Source organism: Marmota marmota, unplaced genomic scaffold (genome assembly GCF_001458135.2).
Source record: "Marmota marmota marmota unplaced genomic scaffold, marMar, whole genome shotgun sequence".
In the NCBI taxonomy this organism is placed as follows: Eukaryota; Metazoa; Chordata; class Mammalia; order Rodentia; family Sciuridae; genus Marmota; species Marmota marmota.
Window position 1 is genome coordinate 67,372,869 of NW_025999900.1, and position 16,863 is coordinate 67,389,731.

The following is a 16,863-nucleotide window of genomic DNA, read 5'->3' on the forward strand; positions in this document are numbered from 1 at the left end:
CCCAGACAAGGAGGCTGCCGTCCCCGCCCGGCCTGGTCCTGGCCCCTCGGACCTGCCCGCGCGCGACAACCCCCCGCCCCCCCTTCCTCCCGGCCACTGCCCTGGACACGCTGGGCCTCGCGGCCGCGGCTCCCTTTCCGGGGTTCCCGCACTCTTGTCTTCCCACTCTCGAAGTCTGCTTCCTCTCGCCTGCGATTCCGCGGCTGTCCTGGGAGCTGCGGGAGCGGGAGGCGAGGACTAGAGGCGCGCCTGCCGCGTGCACTTCGGCGAGTGGCAGGGGCGAGCCTTGGTCTCCAGAAAGCGAGGCCGGCCCGCACTTGTGCCGGCGGGAGGACGGGGGCGCCATGAGCTCTCCTGCCTGGGGTGGGTGCGGCCCTCTGGAGACCTCGGAGTTTGCACTCAGAAGTTCTGGAGTCTGCAAAGCCAGGCCACTTCTAAGAAAACGGAGGCATTCCAGGCATTCCTTATAATTTCTTATTCCAGAGAAAATAAAAAATGCCTAAAAAAGCCAAAAGTACTGGTGACTTTTGGAAATGCTCTAAGTTACAAGCCCTGAACAAATTCTGATAACTGATTTTCCTCTCTCCCATTGGGGGGAATCTGCTACAGACCGCAGAGGAGCGAAATCAGGTGTTCTTAGTGCAGCCAGCTGGCAGTCCCCTTGCGAAGGCACCTGTGCGCCCAGAAGCTGGGGAAAATAGCCACCTTCCACCTCTTAAGTTAGATCAGAGCCCTTTAGAAAGATGGCGCAGATCAGCACTCTGCTCCCAGAGGCCCAGAGAGGGTGCCCAGGCCACTCCTGGATGTGTTGGGTGGGGTCACACCCTTGACCCTCTGAGCAGGTCCCTGTGTACCTGGGGTTCCTGCCCTTCCCCTTCTGCACTTTACCCTTAGTGCTTCTCCACCCCCCACTCCCCAGAGCTCACAGGGCCTCTTTCCACCTGGCAGCCTGGCTTGTGCCCTAAAGCTGATTAAGCAGTAATACAGAGTGCATCCCTGAAGAGTGTGTGCAGAAATGAGGCAGGTGGCAAGTTTGTTATGTGTGTTGTATCACAATAAAAAAAATGAGGAAAAAGATGATTTTTAAAGGTAATGTGACTCTCCTGTGGATAGAAGTAAACATGTGCTTCGGCTCATTAGTTCACTCAGGAACCCTGCAGGCCTTACAACCTGTTCAACGGCAGGCTGGGAGCATAAACTGACAGATCAAATAGGGAAGAGCTGGGACCAGAACTCCGAAGTGGGTGATAAAGTGCTGCCCTTAGCAAGGCTAGACCAGCAAGTCTAGACTGGAATTTCTCGCCTTTGTCCTGTTGCCCCTTAAGAATTTAACTTTTTAGACTGTTCTTTCCCTAACTAACCCCCAATGAAACATTTGCACATGACCTTAAGCCAAAGGCTAAGAAGCAATCCCTGATGAAATCTTTTTTTTTTTTTTTTTTTTTGGTGGTGCTGGGGATTGAACAGAGGGTCCCATGTATGTAAGGCAAACAATCTACCAACTGAGCTATATCCCCAGCCCTCCTGATGATATCTTTGAATAAGAGTTTTTAAGGTGACAAGTGAAACTATATATTTGTGGTGTGCCCCTATAAAGTCTTAGTAGCAAATGCACAATGCTCACATTCATGTGGACCTTGTGGATGGTGTGAGAACATGTGGTCTGGACAAGGTGTTTTCTACCGAAGCATATTTTCCTGATTTTAGTTTCCACAGTTATGCCTGTGAGCCCTTTTGGAATTACCTGTGGTAACTGTTTCACCTCTTCCTCTAAGCAAGGTGCCTTTCTTTGCAGCTGGCCTCTTATAAAGGTGCTGGGTGGTGAGGTGGAACTGGGCTCTGCCCAGGCTGTCTTAGGAATGCTGGCATGGCTGACAAGCTGAGTTGAAATGCTGTTGGTGTGGTGTCTCTCATAATAAGCTTGGTTCCCACCCTGGAGGGCAGGCGGGGTTTCCCAGGACCATCCTCACCCCAGTGCATCTGAATTACGACTCACCAATCTGAGTAGCCCAAGAAGGCCCAAGAATCTGAGGGACCTAAAGCTCTGACTTTCAGAAAGTGTATTTCAAGGGCTGGGTTGTAGCTCAGTGATAGAGCGCTCACCTAGCATGCATGAGGCCCTGGGCTCCAGCCCTAGCACTGAAATGAAAAATCTCTTGAATTTTATTGGAGCATGGTCTTGGAGTCTAGAACCTGCCAGAGTTTTCTGGAGGAGCCTTGAAGAAGAGCAGGTTGGACTGGTTGGGATAGTCCCCAGGTCACTTCCTGTACTGGTTGCTGGCCCTTGGCGGAACAGGATGCACCCACCTTGCTCTGAAGGCCACGTGCTGTGCTTACCTGTGCTGGGAGGTGACCCAAGCACAGAGGTAGCCAGCTGTGGAGAACTGGCTTTTTGGTGGTTTGGAATGAGTGGAGAATGCAGTAGGACAGAGTAGCAGGGTCACTCCTGCCACTTATCTCCTCCCCTATCTCCTATCACCTGCACCTGGAGACTGCACCTACATCGCTGACTGTTCTCTCTGGCCTTTCTTCAGCTGGGTCAGTCTAAGTCCAGCCCACCCCGCATCTGCTGGGTTCTTGCCAGGTGATCACTGTGGCCCACAAAGGTTATGGCTTAGAGATGCTGCAAATTGAGGGGAGTATGCATGTGTCCTTCCAGAGGGGGGCCTGAATCTCTCTGGCTCTCAGTGAGATCGTGACCCAGAGCTGAGAGTTTTCTCTGGGTAAAGAAGGCTGTGCTCCCAGGAGCCTGTGGGGCCTCATGCCACGCAAGTTTGGAAGGTGCTTTGGGAGCTGGAGGCTGGGCTGGGGCTGGGCTGCTGGACATGCTGCCATAAAGACTTGAGTTTGATCCTTGAAACCCATCCTGCCCTTCCTTCCCATCTGTGGAACTGCCTACAGCTGTGGCTGCCCATGCTGTCATTTCCACACACGGGTCCTATAGATGAAGAACCAGTGGGGATCCAGGTACTGGGCTTGGGAGGGGTTGTATTCAATAGGACAACAGCTCGAGAGGAACTGAGTAGCGTGATGGGGCAGCTGGACCCGGAGTTCTGCAAGTGTCTCACAGGTCAGGCCAGAAAGGGCCTGAGCAGTGGTTCAGGATGGAAGTATGGCAGCTCCACAGTAAATCAGTAGGTCGAAGGCCTGAACCCAGAAGCCAGGTGAGCCGGGGCTGCTGGTAGAGAAGCTTCTCTCCAGTCAATCATGTATCTGGGCCTTTGCCCCACTTGGTCAGTAGCGACCCAAGTTGAGCCAGTGCTTTGTGGGCAGAGAGTGGGGATTTGGATGGCCTGCCAAGCATGGCCCGGTAGAGGGGGGTCAAGGGCACTGGTAACCTTCGGTAGGTCATGCAGGGAAGGGGAGTGCTTGGCCAGTGCTGAAGGCAGGGATTTCATAATTGTTTTCCAGGACCACAGGTAAGGTTCACCCTGTGAGGTGCCAAGGGCTGCCATAGCCTCCCCAGCTGTGGCAGGACGCTGCCTGGGGCACAGAGCTTCCTGAAGCCCTGTGGCTGGCTGAGCTTTTGATAATGTTAGGAGAAGCTGTCCGACATTCGAGGCAGGGGATCCTGGATGTGTCCTCCTCCTGGGACAGTCCCCACCTTTCACTGGCTGAGTTGCCTGACAACCCTGTAAACTGAAAACCGGAGAGCAAGGCAGAAGGTTCTAATGCTCGAGGTGCGGATGATGCCTGCCCCTTCTGCAGTGTCCTCTCAGCTTTGCCCTGTGAAGGAAGCCCACTTCACAGCTGCATCACATGTACTTCTTCATGGGTGGTCAGGTGTGGGCCTGCTCTTCAGAAATTCACATCTGGTTGGTTCCCGTGCTAAGCGAGGAGTTAGGTCTTTGGTGTGGGCTCATTTTAAACTGGTAGCAGCTGTGCTCTCGCCCTGAAGAGTGGTCTTTAACTGATGGCACGTTGAAACTCCTACAAAACACTCATTAATAACTGCATTTTGAAGAAGCCCTGAGTGCTGTTCGAGAGCCCAGCTGACGGTGTTTCCACAGTGGCCCGCAAGGGAACAGTGGGGAAGAGGGCAGACCTGCCCTGCGTCTCTCCAGCCTCCAAGGGAGGGAGCCATGTGTCCTGAAGCTTGTCCTTTTTATAGGACTTTCTCTGAACATCCATTTAAGCCTCCACACGACATTCTCACATGATGTCCACCTATTGGTCTCCCATCTGCTGTCAGGTGGACTCTGGCTAGTCCTGAAGAGCCACTCGTGAGCCTTGCCTTTGGGGACTGCCCCTTACTGCATGAGGGTGTGGCCCCAGGAGCCTCTGGTTGTTAGAAAGGCAGAGTACTGACTCCTCAGCACTCGATCTGGCCTGAGTTTACCCACAGCCTCTGGGGTTACTTCTTTTGTGCCCACGGCCATCTCACTTTTCAGCAGGACACTTAGTGTAGGTACTGACCAGGTGGCAGGAGTCAGTGTCAGTGACTGGATCAGCAAGGAGCTGGCAGGTGCCATCAGGGGCCTGGCTGCAGGGAAGTGGATTCTGAGGTGGGGATTTTACTGGGAGGCCCACTTCCTCCTCCCTTTTTCATCTGGTGGCTCTCTGGGCAGCTCCTCACAGCTCATCCTGCCCAGTCTTTGCTGGGCTTCTAAAGAAGGTGACAGTGGGCTCCCTGCTCTCCCTCTGCTGTTGGTGGGCAGTCTGTCCTGGGCGGGTTGTCTGTTTATCCCTGTCCAGAGGATCAAACCGCAGATGGGTCTCATCAGGCCACCGCCCAAGTTGACTCTCTGCCCCTCTTTTCCTCCTGGGCTTCCCCGTCCCTGAGCACTTGTTACAATCTGTACCTTGTACCCAGTGGCTCTTCTTGCTGGTGTCCTCCTGCTGGGACATGTGACTGTGTGGGCTGACAGGCTGGTGTTGCCAGTACTCTTTGCTGCACTTGGTGGAGGAAGATGAATCAGGCAGGTTTCTGGGCCTTGGTGTGTCCTCTCAGCCTCCTGAAGTAGCTGCGTTGCCCCTTGCAGAGCCCACAAGCCTAGCTCTGGAAGCGGCAGGCAAGAGCTGGCAGCCTCTGGCATGTTGCCCTTTTTCCCTTCTGGAGAAGTTTGTTACTGACCTGGGGTTGGTATCTGGCAGGATTTCATTATTACTATTATCATTGTTAATTTTTTGTCTGGGTACTGAGTACTGGGGATCAAACCCAGGGCCTCATATGTGCTAGGCAAGCACTCTACCACTGAGCCACATCCCTAGTCCTTTCTATTTTATTTTGAGGCAGGGTTTCTCCAAGTTTCCCAGGCTGACCTTGACCTTGATATCCTCCTGCCTCAGCCTCTGGAGTCTCTGGTGGGCATGTGCTGCTGCACCTGGCTTTTGGCAGGAGTTTTGTTCTCATAGCTTCACCTGCTTTATTTCCTTGTTCTCTTTTCATATAAATTGCTCTTGTTTGAAATTTAAAAATTTTATTTTAACTAATGAAATCAACTTGTTTAAAAATCTGGGGTTTTTTTGGCTGTGATCGCAGTGACTTAGGAGGCTGAAGTAGGAAGATTTCAAGTTCAAGGTCAGCCCCAGCAACTTAGTGAGACTGTTTCGAAAAATTAAAAAAACAAAGCTGGAAATGTAGCTCAGTGGTTGTCTAGCTTGTGCAAGGCCCTGAGTTCGATCCCTAGTACCAAAAAGAACCCCAGCCCTCAAAAGAAACCACTGTTCATTTTCTGAATAAGTTCATCGTTATTTAGAGTAATAAAAACCTGTGAATCATTTTATATTTTTAAGGGAGCAGATTTAAGCCCTAGATGGGGTCTCGAGTAGCACAGCTCAGCAAAGTGCTGTGGTACTGGAGGCCCTCAGGTTGGCTGTGGAGAGGTGGGAACAGAGGTGTTCTCACCACAGCTGGTGGGGTCACGGCTGCCTCATTTAACTCTAGGCACACACTGTAAGACCTCCTCCAGGGTAAGCTAGTGGTTTCTGTGATTGACAGACAATTGGGGTTGAGGAGGAAGCCAAGAGGACTGTGCCCAGCACAAAGAGCATTCTGGAACCTACAGGCATTTGAGGGTGAAGGCAGCCCACGGCAGAGCTGCTGACTGGCCTCTGCGGTGCTCAGAAGCTGTGGTGGGTCAGGCCTGGTCTCCAAGTCCAGACACCAGCTTGGCAGTAGAGGGAAAGAGCATTAGTCATGGAGGCTCAGAGTTGGAAGCCGTGTACAGTGCCATGTGGAATGTGGCAGAGTGGAGTTGTGATGCACCTGTCTTTGCAGTGCAGCAATGTCCTAAAAGGCTCCTGGCATTCCAAATGAGGACACATTTGCAGCTATGGGTCTCTGAGGACTTCCTCCTGAGGCATGCAGAATCCCAGCACCACTGGCTTCTGCACTGGACCAATACTACAGCAGGCCCTCAGGACCTGATGGAACTTCCTCAAGGCTGCCCGCTCACATGCATAGCTTTTGCAGAGTACCTGTGCACCAGCCTGGTGCTGGAAACACCATCTACAGGGGTCCATGGACTCGAGGGAAGCCCCTGCCTTTGGGAAGCATGCAGAGCTCATGGAGTCGAGGCAGGGCAGTAGGTGATGGTAGTTCTATGTCCTTGACAGCCGCTCCTTGCCATTGTCTTCCAGGTCTGCATGTGAAGAGGCTGAGGCCTGGAGGGGCGTGCAGAGCAGGGAGAGTGTTCATGAGTCTGCTAGTTAGGGCAGCAGAGAGGACAGTGAAGAGCCTCTGGGACTTGTAGCGGCAGCCAGTGTATGATTTATTGTGTTTCTGGCTGACCAGAGTTTATATGGCTGGTGTCAATTGAGGCAGATATCTGGGACAAGGTGCTACTCTCTGTGGTCCCTGCACTGTGCAGACCTGATGTCGCTGGTTATAGAAGATGCCCAGTGGCCATAGTGAGCCCGTGTTCCTCCTCTGGACTGAGGCAAGGGCAGATGGGCCACGCCACATTTGTCAGTTTTTCAGCCCCAGGTGCAGGCTGTCAGAGCTGCAGATCTGTGTTGAGGAGCTGAAGTCTCAACTGGATGCTGAGTGCCAGGATGACAGTGTAGCACTGCCCTGTGTCCTTAGTTGCAAGATCTGGAGCCACTCATGTTAGATAGTCAGTGTGAGATAGAGTCAGCTCTTTTTTTTTAGCTCTGTTATAATGTGGCCATTTCTAATCCTGCCTCCTCTTTGAGATATTCAAGCCATCTCTGGTCTTCCTGGCCACTGAAATGGGAAAGGAGGCTCTCTGTGGAAGAGTCTCTGCTCACGTCTTGAATGCGGACAATTCCGGATGAATATTCAACCGAGTCCTTAGTCACTGAGGGCAAAGTGGCCTTCATCTCTCCCTCGGGTTCCTCTTGGGATCCACTGCTGAGGAACCTGTTCATTGTGCACTTGTGTCCAGGTTGCCACTGGCTGCCCAGGACCATGTCCTGACCTGGGGTCTCTGGCAAGTCTAATCACAGGGATGCATCTATCACACCAAGAGGCCATCCCTGCCCACCTTCCAGCCTTCCTGGCACATTTTAGTTAGGTCCTCACAGAGGCTGTGAGGCTTCCAGGGCTATAGGTCCTGGCCTGGGGAGCCCAGCGAGCGGGACATGGGGAAAAGTAAGTACAGCTCGTGGCATGAGAGTCTCCATTTTCATGGTGATAGTTTCCTTTGCTTTGTTAGAAGGATGTGTGATGGAACTCCTTACTAGCCAGGGTCCTAGTGTCTGCCACCTGGGTGTCAGGCAGGAAATTAATGGGAACAGCTCTGTATTGGCTTAGCCAACATGTCTCCTACCAGCAGGAGGCCATTTCAGGACAGAACCTTCCCAGTTGGGGATGAACAAGTTCACAGAAACCACCCTGTGGCCACAGGGGTTTGTGCCAGGACACCTACCTGAATTTGAGTGTGTCCTGGTTGTGTTCTGAGTGGGAACTGTACACAAAGCTAGGACCTCTGGTTCCAGAAGCAACTGAGGGCTGCATGTGCACAAGTGGAAGCTCGAGGCAGCGCTGTCACCTAGGTGGTGACATGAGGACTGGGTTGTGACTTGTTCCAAAGTCTCTGTTGCCTGCAAGGGGACCTTGCAGACTTGGCTAGCCTTCTAGCTGAGGCTACCCACAGTGCAACATGACCTTGGGCTTGCGGCTGTCCAGCGAGGGCTCTAGGAGAGGGCTGGGAGCTCAGTGCTGGCAGGGGTCCAGCAGCAGGAATTGGACAGGCCTCAGTCCACAGGGTCTTGGGTAGAGGGCTACCACCACCACCACCACCCATGAATGACTGCGGGGTGTTGGGTTAACATGCTGGGCATTGTAGTGAGCCTTTTAATTTGCTTTCTAAGGGGATTGATCCATTTCAGTTCTGATTGCTGAAGACCAGATGGTCTGAAGCAAGCTTGGAAGCAGGTTTCTGTGGTTTGTAGCCTCTCAGCCTCCCTTCCTGCAGTGCTTCCTCAGTGTCAGGACATCCCTGTCCCGTGTCTGTGAAGGCTCAGGCCTCTCCTGGGTGCCCGCATCCCATCTGCCCCAGCTGGGGTCATGCACTGTGTGTGCAAGGCTATCCAGGGCATGGGGTTCTTTTAGACAATTCAGAAAGAAGGTGATGATCAAGCCCTGTTGGGAGTGAGCAGACTCCCCACGGTCAGGAGCCACAGAGCCTCCTGTGCTGTGCTCTGTTCTGGGATAGTGAAGAGAATGTACTTCCTCAGGGTCATAGTGACCCTGGTGGTGCCCAGCCACAGAACCTGAGGTCCTAGAGTACTGGGAGACATTCTTGTTCTCTGGACTTCACTGGCACCAGGCCACCTAGAGAGAACATTTGTTTTCTGCTCTGGGCGTTGCTATGAAACGGCTTCTCTGAACTGGGACTATTTAATTTGATTCTGAGGTTCTGCCTTGAAGAAAATTCAAGTGTGAGCCAAACGCAGCACACACAGCGCTCTGGTTGCTGTTGTGGGAGGGACTGCAGCAGAGGCGGGAGGGAGTGCAGCAAAGGAGGCAAGCACTGCGAGGGGCTCTGTCCAGCCCTATTCACCATGTGGCCTGGCCCTGTATGCTAACCACGTGGCAGGTGCCCATCCAATCCCATGGCCAGCCATTCTGCCTGCATGTGCAAATGCTGAATGCATAGACGTCTAATTGCCAGAAGGTGTAGCCTCTAGAGTCCTGGGCTGTGGGCAACAGTCCCCTCCTTGTGCCTGTTCGAGGAAGCAGTGTCAGGGCATCTCCAGGCCAGGCGCCTATCCACATTGAACCCCCTTGTCCCAGATATTCTCTAACAGGCCCTGGTTAGGTCCCAAACCCAGAATCCACTCTCGAGTGTGTAGACTTTCATCACTTGGAGTTCCGCTGCTTGAGCAGGTTCCCTGGACTTTCTTCCTTTGTAACTCAGAGTGGTAACATGTCCTTTCCTGGTCCAGGTTAATCCTTGCTGTGAAGTGTCTTGGTCATTTCATGATGCCAGCCTTTGGCTGTAACAGCACGAGGGCTGGACAGAAGCCACTAGCATGCGCTGCCACTGGATCTGGGGTCAAAATGACCCAAGGTACTGTGATGCAGACAGCTAGTCCCATGCCCTGGGGACCCTGCAAGACTCTGCCCACTAGGCATTCAGGCCAAGTCCCAGCTGGTGCTCCTGCAGGTCTTGGAATCATCTGTCTCATCTGAGGCCTTGGGGCTGGGCCCACTGAACCTGGCTTCTAAGCTGGGTCCTGAGTTAAGGCATGCTACCCTGCTACTGGCTGTCTCCAGGTGCAGGACGAGAGATTAGCTTTCTGGACAGTCTCGGTCCCTCTTGCCCCTGCCTCAGCAGATTAGCTAAGTGACGGCTGGATTTTAATACTATGTTGCATTCTCTCCTAGTGTCCGAGATGTATGCAATGTGATGCCAAGTTTGACTTTATCACGAGAAAGGTGAGCTGAGGCCATCCAGTGGGTGGTGGTAGGCGCATTCACCAGGCAGGGACCCAGTGTGGGACAGTAAGCCTCTTTCTGGGAGGGGATGATACTGTAGGATCCTTTGGATTCAAGTGATGCCTTGTTCTGGTGGGTCCTGATGCGTCACATGCTGCTTCTGCACTGCTGGGGCTCCTGCAGGGACAGGCCCCACAGGCTGCCCTCAGGAGCACCCTTCCTGCCTCGGCAGCACACAAGAAGGGTGTCCTGGGCAGCAAGATTTGAAAGTTGAAAAAAGTTGGAAAGTGGCCTTTTTGATTAGTTTTTAAAAAGACCCAAGCTAAGCAGAGCCTGTGAGGAAGACCCTTGTTGGGCTCCCACAGAAGTGGCACAGAGCCTCAGGTGCAGGGCAGGCTCAGGACACAGGTGCTCACTGCCTGCCTCTGCCGCTAGCACCACTGCCGCCGCTGCGGGAAGTGCTTCTGTGACAGGTGCTGCAGCCAGAAGGTGCCACTGCGACGCATGTGCTTTGTGGACCCTGTGCGGCAGTGCGCGGAGTGCGCCCTCGTGTCCCACCGCGAGGCAGAGTTCTATGACAGGCAGCTCAAGGTGCTCCTGAGTGGTAAGCACAGCGGGCAGGCGCCCCTCACTCCACCTCTGTCTCGCCCTCTGGATTCGTTTAGGAGCAGTCCTAGAGCCTGCTCTGCTCTTTAGAGGTGGAAATGTCTACAGTGTGGTTCAGACTTCCCTGGGCATAGCCTTCAGGTGGCTGTCATTTGTGACTGTGGCCCTCAGAGAAGTGGTCCAGAGACAGCAGCCTCAGCAGGTGCAGCCCTGGCTCTGAGGCTGTCCTGGGATGAGGTGGGAGAACCCCAGGGGCCGTGTCTGCCTCAGAGCCTCTGGGGCATGAGCAGCCCGCCTGGCCACAGGCCTACTGCTGCTCTGGTCTGGGCCTTGTGTCCTTTCCTTAAAGGATGTTTTAAAAAAAAAAAAAAAAATCCCAGGTGCTCTACAGGCAGCAAGACCGATTCCCTGTTTGATTTCTTGGCCTCCACTCACTGCTGCCTTTTGCTCCATGGGGCTTACCCTGCCTCCGCTTGTCTCTGTGGGAGGCGAGGGTGAGCGTGTGCAGCCTGGGGAGGACAAGTGGAAGCAGCACATGGAATTTGCTCATTTGGTTTTTGTCTCCCAAGGAGCCACCTTCACTGTGACTTTTGGAAACTCAGAAAAATCTGAAACCATGGTTTGTCGTCTTTCCAACAACCAGAGGTAAGAGCCAGAACCCCACTTGGTGCTGGATGGTGCTGTCACGTGTTGTGGGCCTCAGTCATGTAGTTGGAACCCTTTTGTTTGGGTAGATGCTTGATTCTGGACGGGGACAGCCATTGTGAAATTGAGGTCGCACACATCTCCACTGTGCAGGTTCTCACGGAAGGCTTTGCTCCTGGAGGTATGTGCTTGGTGGCCTTCCTGAGCAGGAGGGTATGGTCACATGAGGGGGGACAGCAGGCATGAGCATTTGGGCCCAAGAGGCCTGCCTTTCTCTTCTGTGAGGCTTGTCTTCAGTCAGTGGATTTAGAATGTGCCAGGTGAGCAGGGACTTAAAACCTTAAGATAAAGGAGGAAGCTCTGCATGCCTGTCTCGATGGTGTCCCACTGTGTAGATTGCCCCACTCACTATTGGACAGTGCTCCTAGTGCTATAACTGGTGGAGTGGCGGCTGGCAGAAAAGTGGCACTCGCATGCTCCCACTGCCGCCTCCTGAGGTGGTTGACCTGCATGTGTCCCTGTTCCAAACCTGAAGATGGTGTTGAAGAAACCACCTGACCTAACCTCTTGCTCTCCGTTTTCTGAGTGGCTCTTGATTGTTCTTCTCTCCACTGCCTGCCTACCTTCTTGACGTAGAAAAAGACACACACACTTACAGCGTCCTGGAGAGCCAGCCCGCCTCCAAAGGTCAGCCTCGTTTTCTGTTGGCCACTCCCTCCAGCATGCAGTGGGCCCTGTTTCTCCTCTGGCCACTTTGCTTTTGTCTGGGGTGGATGGTTCATGCCAAGGTTCCTTGTAAAACTCACTTCTTTTGGCTGATTTGTGTTAAACAGTGGGCCCAGTACATGGGTCTACAGAGTATAAATGAAAATGTCCCAGAAGAAAATATATTTGCTTAGTTGTTCTATTTCAGGGAAGAAGCATTACCACATAGTTGCTGGCTTTTTGTCAGTGTCTGCCAGCCCTGAGCAGCTGAGGAAGCCCAGAGGCACTGGGCTTGTGGAGAGGGCAGCAGCTTGCTACCCTGTGGCCTGGCTAGCTGTGCCCACTGTGACTTTCTGGCTCTTTGCACCTTTGTCTCAGCCCCTGAAGCAGCACTGAGTATATCAGGCCTATGCTGTTCTACCTGTGTTCCCTGAATGTAGGGACACACATGAGGCAACGAGCTGGCTGAAGAAACCCTGGTGCCAAGGGCAGTACTTGGATAAGCTAGGGTCGGCCCCCATGACCCTGCTGCCTGCCTTCACCTAGGGAGCCCAAGGCCAGGAATACAATTCACCACAACCCCTCCCAAGGCCATGGGGAAGGTGGCCAGGACAGGGATGGCCTCTGGCAGGTCCTGTGAGTGTAGGTAGACCTTCCTCAGATCCTGTGAGTGTAGGTAGACTTTCTGCTGGGCAGGTCATAGGACTACTGGCACCACAAGTCCTCAGAAGGTTTTGGGAGTAGTGACCCCTGTACTGCCCAGCATTTTCTTAGATCCCTTCCTTAAAGTCCCATAACCCTTCTTCCTGTGGAGGGTGGGAGTAGGGATAGTGTGAACCACTTCTTGAGCTGCAGCAGCCTGAGGAGCTGCCCAGCAGCCTGGGCTATTAGAGCAGCATGACACTTGTTCTTTTGAGAGCCAGAAAGGAAGGGTTTTCTGGTCAAAGGGCAAAAACCTCATAGACAACAGGGGCCCATGGCCATGTTCCAGTATTTACAGGTGGTGGGCAGAGCCAAGGTCTGCCTGCTGCAGAGTCTCGGGGGGGCAGCTTAGCCTGAGATCTTCGGCAGGAGCCCTGGGCTTGTGCAGGAGCAGCTCAGGAAGCTCTGGACACAGTTCTGCAGCGGACACGGTGCTCTTGTGTTGGTCAGGCCCCTTCCTAAAGACCACCGGCCTTACAGTCAGTGCACTCACCTGCTAACCAGTGGGAATCAGCTGTGACTGATCTCCATGGTGACTCATCGTGAATGTGGGGCTTCCTCCTGTCACCAGGTAGAAGGCTACAGGTGCAGCTGCACAGGGGCCCTGTGAGACCTGTGGTCCTTTCTCCAGTGCTTTGTTTGTTGAGCAGGTGCTAGAGTCAAGTCACAGTGTCTGGGGCAGCTGATCACAGCCCAGGAACGGGAGACTGGGTCTTTGCCACCCAGCTCCCAAACCAGACCTTGATGGCCTCCCATCAGGTCTGAGGGAGCAGCACGTGATAGGATGGTGTGGTGTCTCTCTGACATCAACGGTCTGCTCAGCTGAGGTCCTGGTCTCAGTAGAGGATGGCTGTAGCCTCTGACCTCTAGGTATGAAACCAGCTATGAAGTGACTGTCCAGTTGGCCTGTCTGATGACCAGTGCTCTTGAGATGGCTTCAGCACTCCTGCAGCCCTGGCTGTGGACAGGTATTATCTGGGAGTTCTCTGGAGGCAGGAACGGGCTCCATGGGACTCAGGAGGTGCAGCAGTTTCTGGATTTTCCAAGAACAGTTTTCTTGGTGATGCAGCTCCCCGAGTTTGTCCCTGGAGGCACCAGACCAGGTTGAACTTGTGTTCTCCACAGAGACAGGGGCTCTCATCACCGCATGGTCCCAACAGGGCTGCTTCCTGAGTAGCACAGGGTGGGTCAGCACTGGCCACCATTTCATCAGGGCCCCTTTTGGCCACCTCACATCGTCCCCTTCTTCCAGGAGGTAATGCTCGGGCCACAGGCATGTTCCTGCAGTACACGGTGCCAGGTACAGAGGGCGAGGCCCAGCTGAAGCTGACCGCAGGGGAGGATGCAAATACCAGCAGGAGGCAGGCAACAGCATGGCTGGTAGCCATGCATAAGGTACCATGGGTGTGGGCGGACGGCTTATGGGCTCAGAGGAGAGCCGGCTTTTCCCAGAGAAGGACCTGCCAAAGCAGTGCCTTTGGAAGACACAGGGCTTGGCGCAGCTGGGTGCGGGGCTGGGTGTGCTTTCTGGTGTTTATTTTTGATCACCCTGCAGGCCGCCAAGCTCCTCTATGAATCTCGGGACCAGTGACCGTGAGCTGAAGAAGTGCAACTGTCACCAGGGCTAAGCCACTTGCCCCTGGCCAGGCACCACAGGGCTTCACCCTGCTATGTTGAGAAATACAATCCACCTATTTAGAGCAGCAAAGTGTTCACTTACCTAGTGCCGTATGCACGCAGCTCATTTAATGCTTCACACAGCTGCGCGTCAGAGTCTTGGAGGCTGAGCTATTACTGCTGAGCTAATTTTAGCATAACCTGTATGACGTGTCCAGGCCCATCAGTGCTCACTTCACTAGTTCTCCCACAGAAACAAAGTGAGTGGTGGTAACTTTGGCCTCTAGTTTGCACTGGAGCCTGTCCGTTTCCAGTAGCCAATTTACAATGTTGCCTTAGCCTGTTTATAGACTCTCCATTGACCTTGTCACTAATTTGGGGCAATGAACAATCCTTTGATACTTCATAAAGCAGACAGCATCAGCCTTGTTTTCTACTTTTCACTTACTCTTTCATCTTATTAAAATGACTGTACAGCAATCTGTATATAAAGCATATGATTAAAACCTATTTTGGAAGTACAGAGCAGGCTCTGGTCTTACTGTGTCCCTCTAACCTGAGTGTGTGGCTTAGCTCAATCCTGCCTCCAGAACACAAGACACAGCTGGGTGTGAGACAGCAGTTTATTGTGCACATTTACACAGCGTCAGCAGTGTCGGGGACAGCAGAGCTGCTCCCAGTGGTGTCACTCAGTGCCACACCCTGTGCAGTCAGCCATCAACTGCAGCTCTGCCTCTGAGTCCATACGCATATTTACACACAGATCATACACAAGATGCACATGGAAAATAAAGCCTAAGGGCTGTGTGTTAATGAGAAAGAACATTTCCAACATAGTTCTGGTAGTTTTGAATGGTCTAGTTGAAAAATAATCTTGGTGTATAAAAAGCCTGTCCACACAATTCAGGTTCCAGTTCAGGGTCTGCCTTGTGTGGAACCAGGGATCAGGGCCAGCACTGCTGCCTTCCAGCTGGCTTTGTCTGGACTGGTCCCTGCCCTGCTGCCTCAGAGGCCTTGACCTGTCCTTGCCCAGACTTGTGTCTGACTATACTCAGAACAAAAACAGATTCAAGGTGTGCAGCCAGAGGCTGTAGGAATCCGAACCATGTGTGCCCAGAAATGGAAGTCCAGCCCCAGCACAGGGCCAGCAAGAAGCTGGACACTCCACTTATCTGTGCAGAAAGACCCCTGGGGATATCCACAGGGGCAACCACAGGACAGTATGCCCACAGCGGCTCCTTTGGTAGTAAAAGGAACAACTGTGGGGAGGTAAGGAAGGGTGGGTTATGGGGCTCTCAGAGGTGGGCTGCAGTGGGGGCATCTGGCAGCAGCTTGGTTTCACGGTGGGGGTACAAGAGGTGGCCTCAGGGCCAGGTCAGAGCTCAATCTTCACTGGCAACCAACAGGGGTCCTAATAATTACAGGGCTTCTTATTGGCAACAGGGGTGGGAGTTCTGAAAGCTGGGTGTTTATTTGGATTTACAGTAATTGGCAAAACTCGGTCCTCTTGGAAGCAAAAGTACCTCTCCCAGCTGCGGTGGACTGGAGAAGGCCTCACCTGGGAAGTGCAGGAATTCACATTATGGGTGGTGTCTGCTAAAGTGAGCACCATGAGGCCATCCTAGCGTCAGCTTTCCCCGGACAGCTGATCCTCTCCAGCAGCTCCTGGGAGCCAGCAAGACTGTGGTGCTCCAGGGGGAAGCTTAGGCAAGTGTTCGCTGCCGGGGCTTGATCCGTGGATACAACTGGGAAGAAATGGACACGGCTGGGGTGACCAGGAACTGGCCTCCAGGGGCCTTTCACATCTGCCTCTGCATGCCCCCGGAAGGCTTGTCCTCCTTGGCCCAAACACAGCTACCCCTCTCCTCTGAGACTCTCCCAAACTACTATTTCAAAGGATCCCACCCCAGAGTGATCTGTTCCTATCTTTCTGGCAGCACTTCATGCCACCCTAAAATGCATCACTGTCCACTAGGCCGTTGACAGCATAAGCTCCCTCAGGGCAGGCATCTGCCAGTGGATGAGGAACACCTGACAGTTCTGTCACAGCACATGGGAGAAGCAAGCAGGGTGGCCCTCTGCTATGAAGGAGACAGCTGGCAACCTACAGAATCTGCCCCAGCCCGCCACCTGTCAAGATGGGGAAGGTCTAGGTGGGTGGCCTAGCTGCTTGCCAAAGTGTGCCATGAGCAGAGCACACTGGGCAGCAGCTGGCCAGTGCTCCTGGCCTCCACATGGCCCAGCTGCTCCAGGGGTGGGTGCAGGCCAGTCACCTCCAAGAGCTCTGCCTGAATCCCAGCACCTCAACTCTGCAGAGCAGGGGCTTGCCCATGTGCAGAGCAGGCTGCTGAGGCTTTAAGAAAGGTGCCCCCTGCCCTGGTCCCCAATAGAACCAGAACCCAGGCCAAGAGGGGGATCCTGTGACTTTGGCCAAGTACACAAAACCAGCTGACTTTCCAACATAACCTTCTAGCATACCACGTGCTTACCCCCAGCAGGTTTTTGGGCACATAGCCCTCCCGGTCCCCGAGCCGAGCCCACCACCAGTCCGTCTCACTTTCGTCCTTGCGCCTCAGGATGGTGATGGCATCGCCTTCGTGGAAGGACAGCTCATCGCTGTTCTGGGCCTCGTAGTCCCACAGGGCGTAGACTGCACCTTTGTTCATCACTCCCAGCTTCTCCTGTACCCCTGGGACCAGAAAGCCACAGTAAGGCCTCAGCAAGGGCAGTCCAGAGAAAGC

The 16,863-nt window shown here is 53.6% G+C and overlaps 2 protein-coding genes across 4 annotated transcripts in view; one reads left to right on the top strand and one right to left on the bottom strand.

The window, feature by feature from the left end:
* The window catches only part of Zfyve21 (zinc finger FYVE-type containing 21), a 14,852-nt gene extending 207 nt beyond the window's left edge, over nucleotides 1-14,645 (top strand). The window contains exons 2-9 of the mRNA XM_048799540.1: nucleotides 175-230; nucleotides 9,797-9,847; nucleotides 10,283-10,451; nucleotides 11,023-11,098; nucleotides 11,188-11,279; nucleotides 11,735-11,785; nucleotides 13,758-13,900; nucleotides 14,061-14,645. Coding sequence (XP_048655497.1) covers nucleotides 175-230; nucleotides 9,797-9,847; nucleotides 10,283-10,451; nucleotides 11,023-11,098; nucleotides 11,188-11,279; nucleotides 11,735-11,785; nucleotides 13,758-13,900; nucleotides 14,061-14,096 — 674 coding nt within the window. The 3' untranslated portion in view covers nucleotides 14,097-14,645. The remainder of the gene's footprint in view (nucleotides 1-174; nucleotides 231-9,796; nucleotides 9,848-10,282; nucleotides 10,452-11,022; nucleotides 11,099-11,187; nucleotides 11,280-11,734; nucleotides 11,786-13,757; nucleotides 13,901-14,060) is intronic.
* Nucleotides 14,646-14,731: 86 nt separating this feature from the next.
* Nucleotides 14,732-16,863, bottom strand: part of Ppp1r13b (protein phosphatase 1 regulatory subunit 13B) — a 68,143-nt gene continuing 66,011 nt past the window's right edge. For all 3 annotated transcript variants that reach the window (XM_048799392.1, XM_015496127.2, XM_015496133.2), the window contains 2 exons: nucleotides 16,612-16,811; nucleotides 14,732-15,867 (listed from right to left, as the gene is read on the bottom strand). In XM_048799392.1, the coding sequence (XP_048655349.1) occupies nucleotides 15,826-15,867; nucleotides 16,612-16,811 (242 nt within the window). In that variant the 3' untranslated portion in view covers nucleotides 14,732-15,825. The remainder of the gene's footprint in view (nucleotides 15,868-16,611; nucleotides 16,812-16,863) is intronic.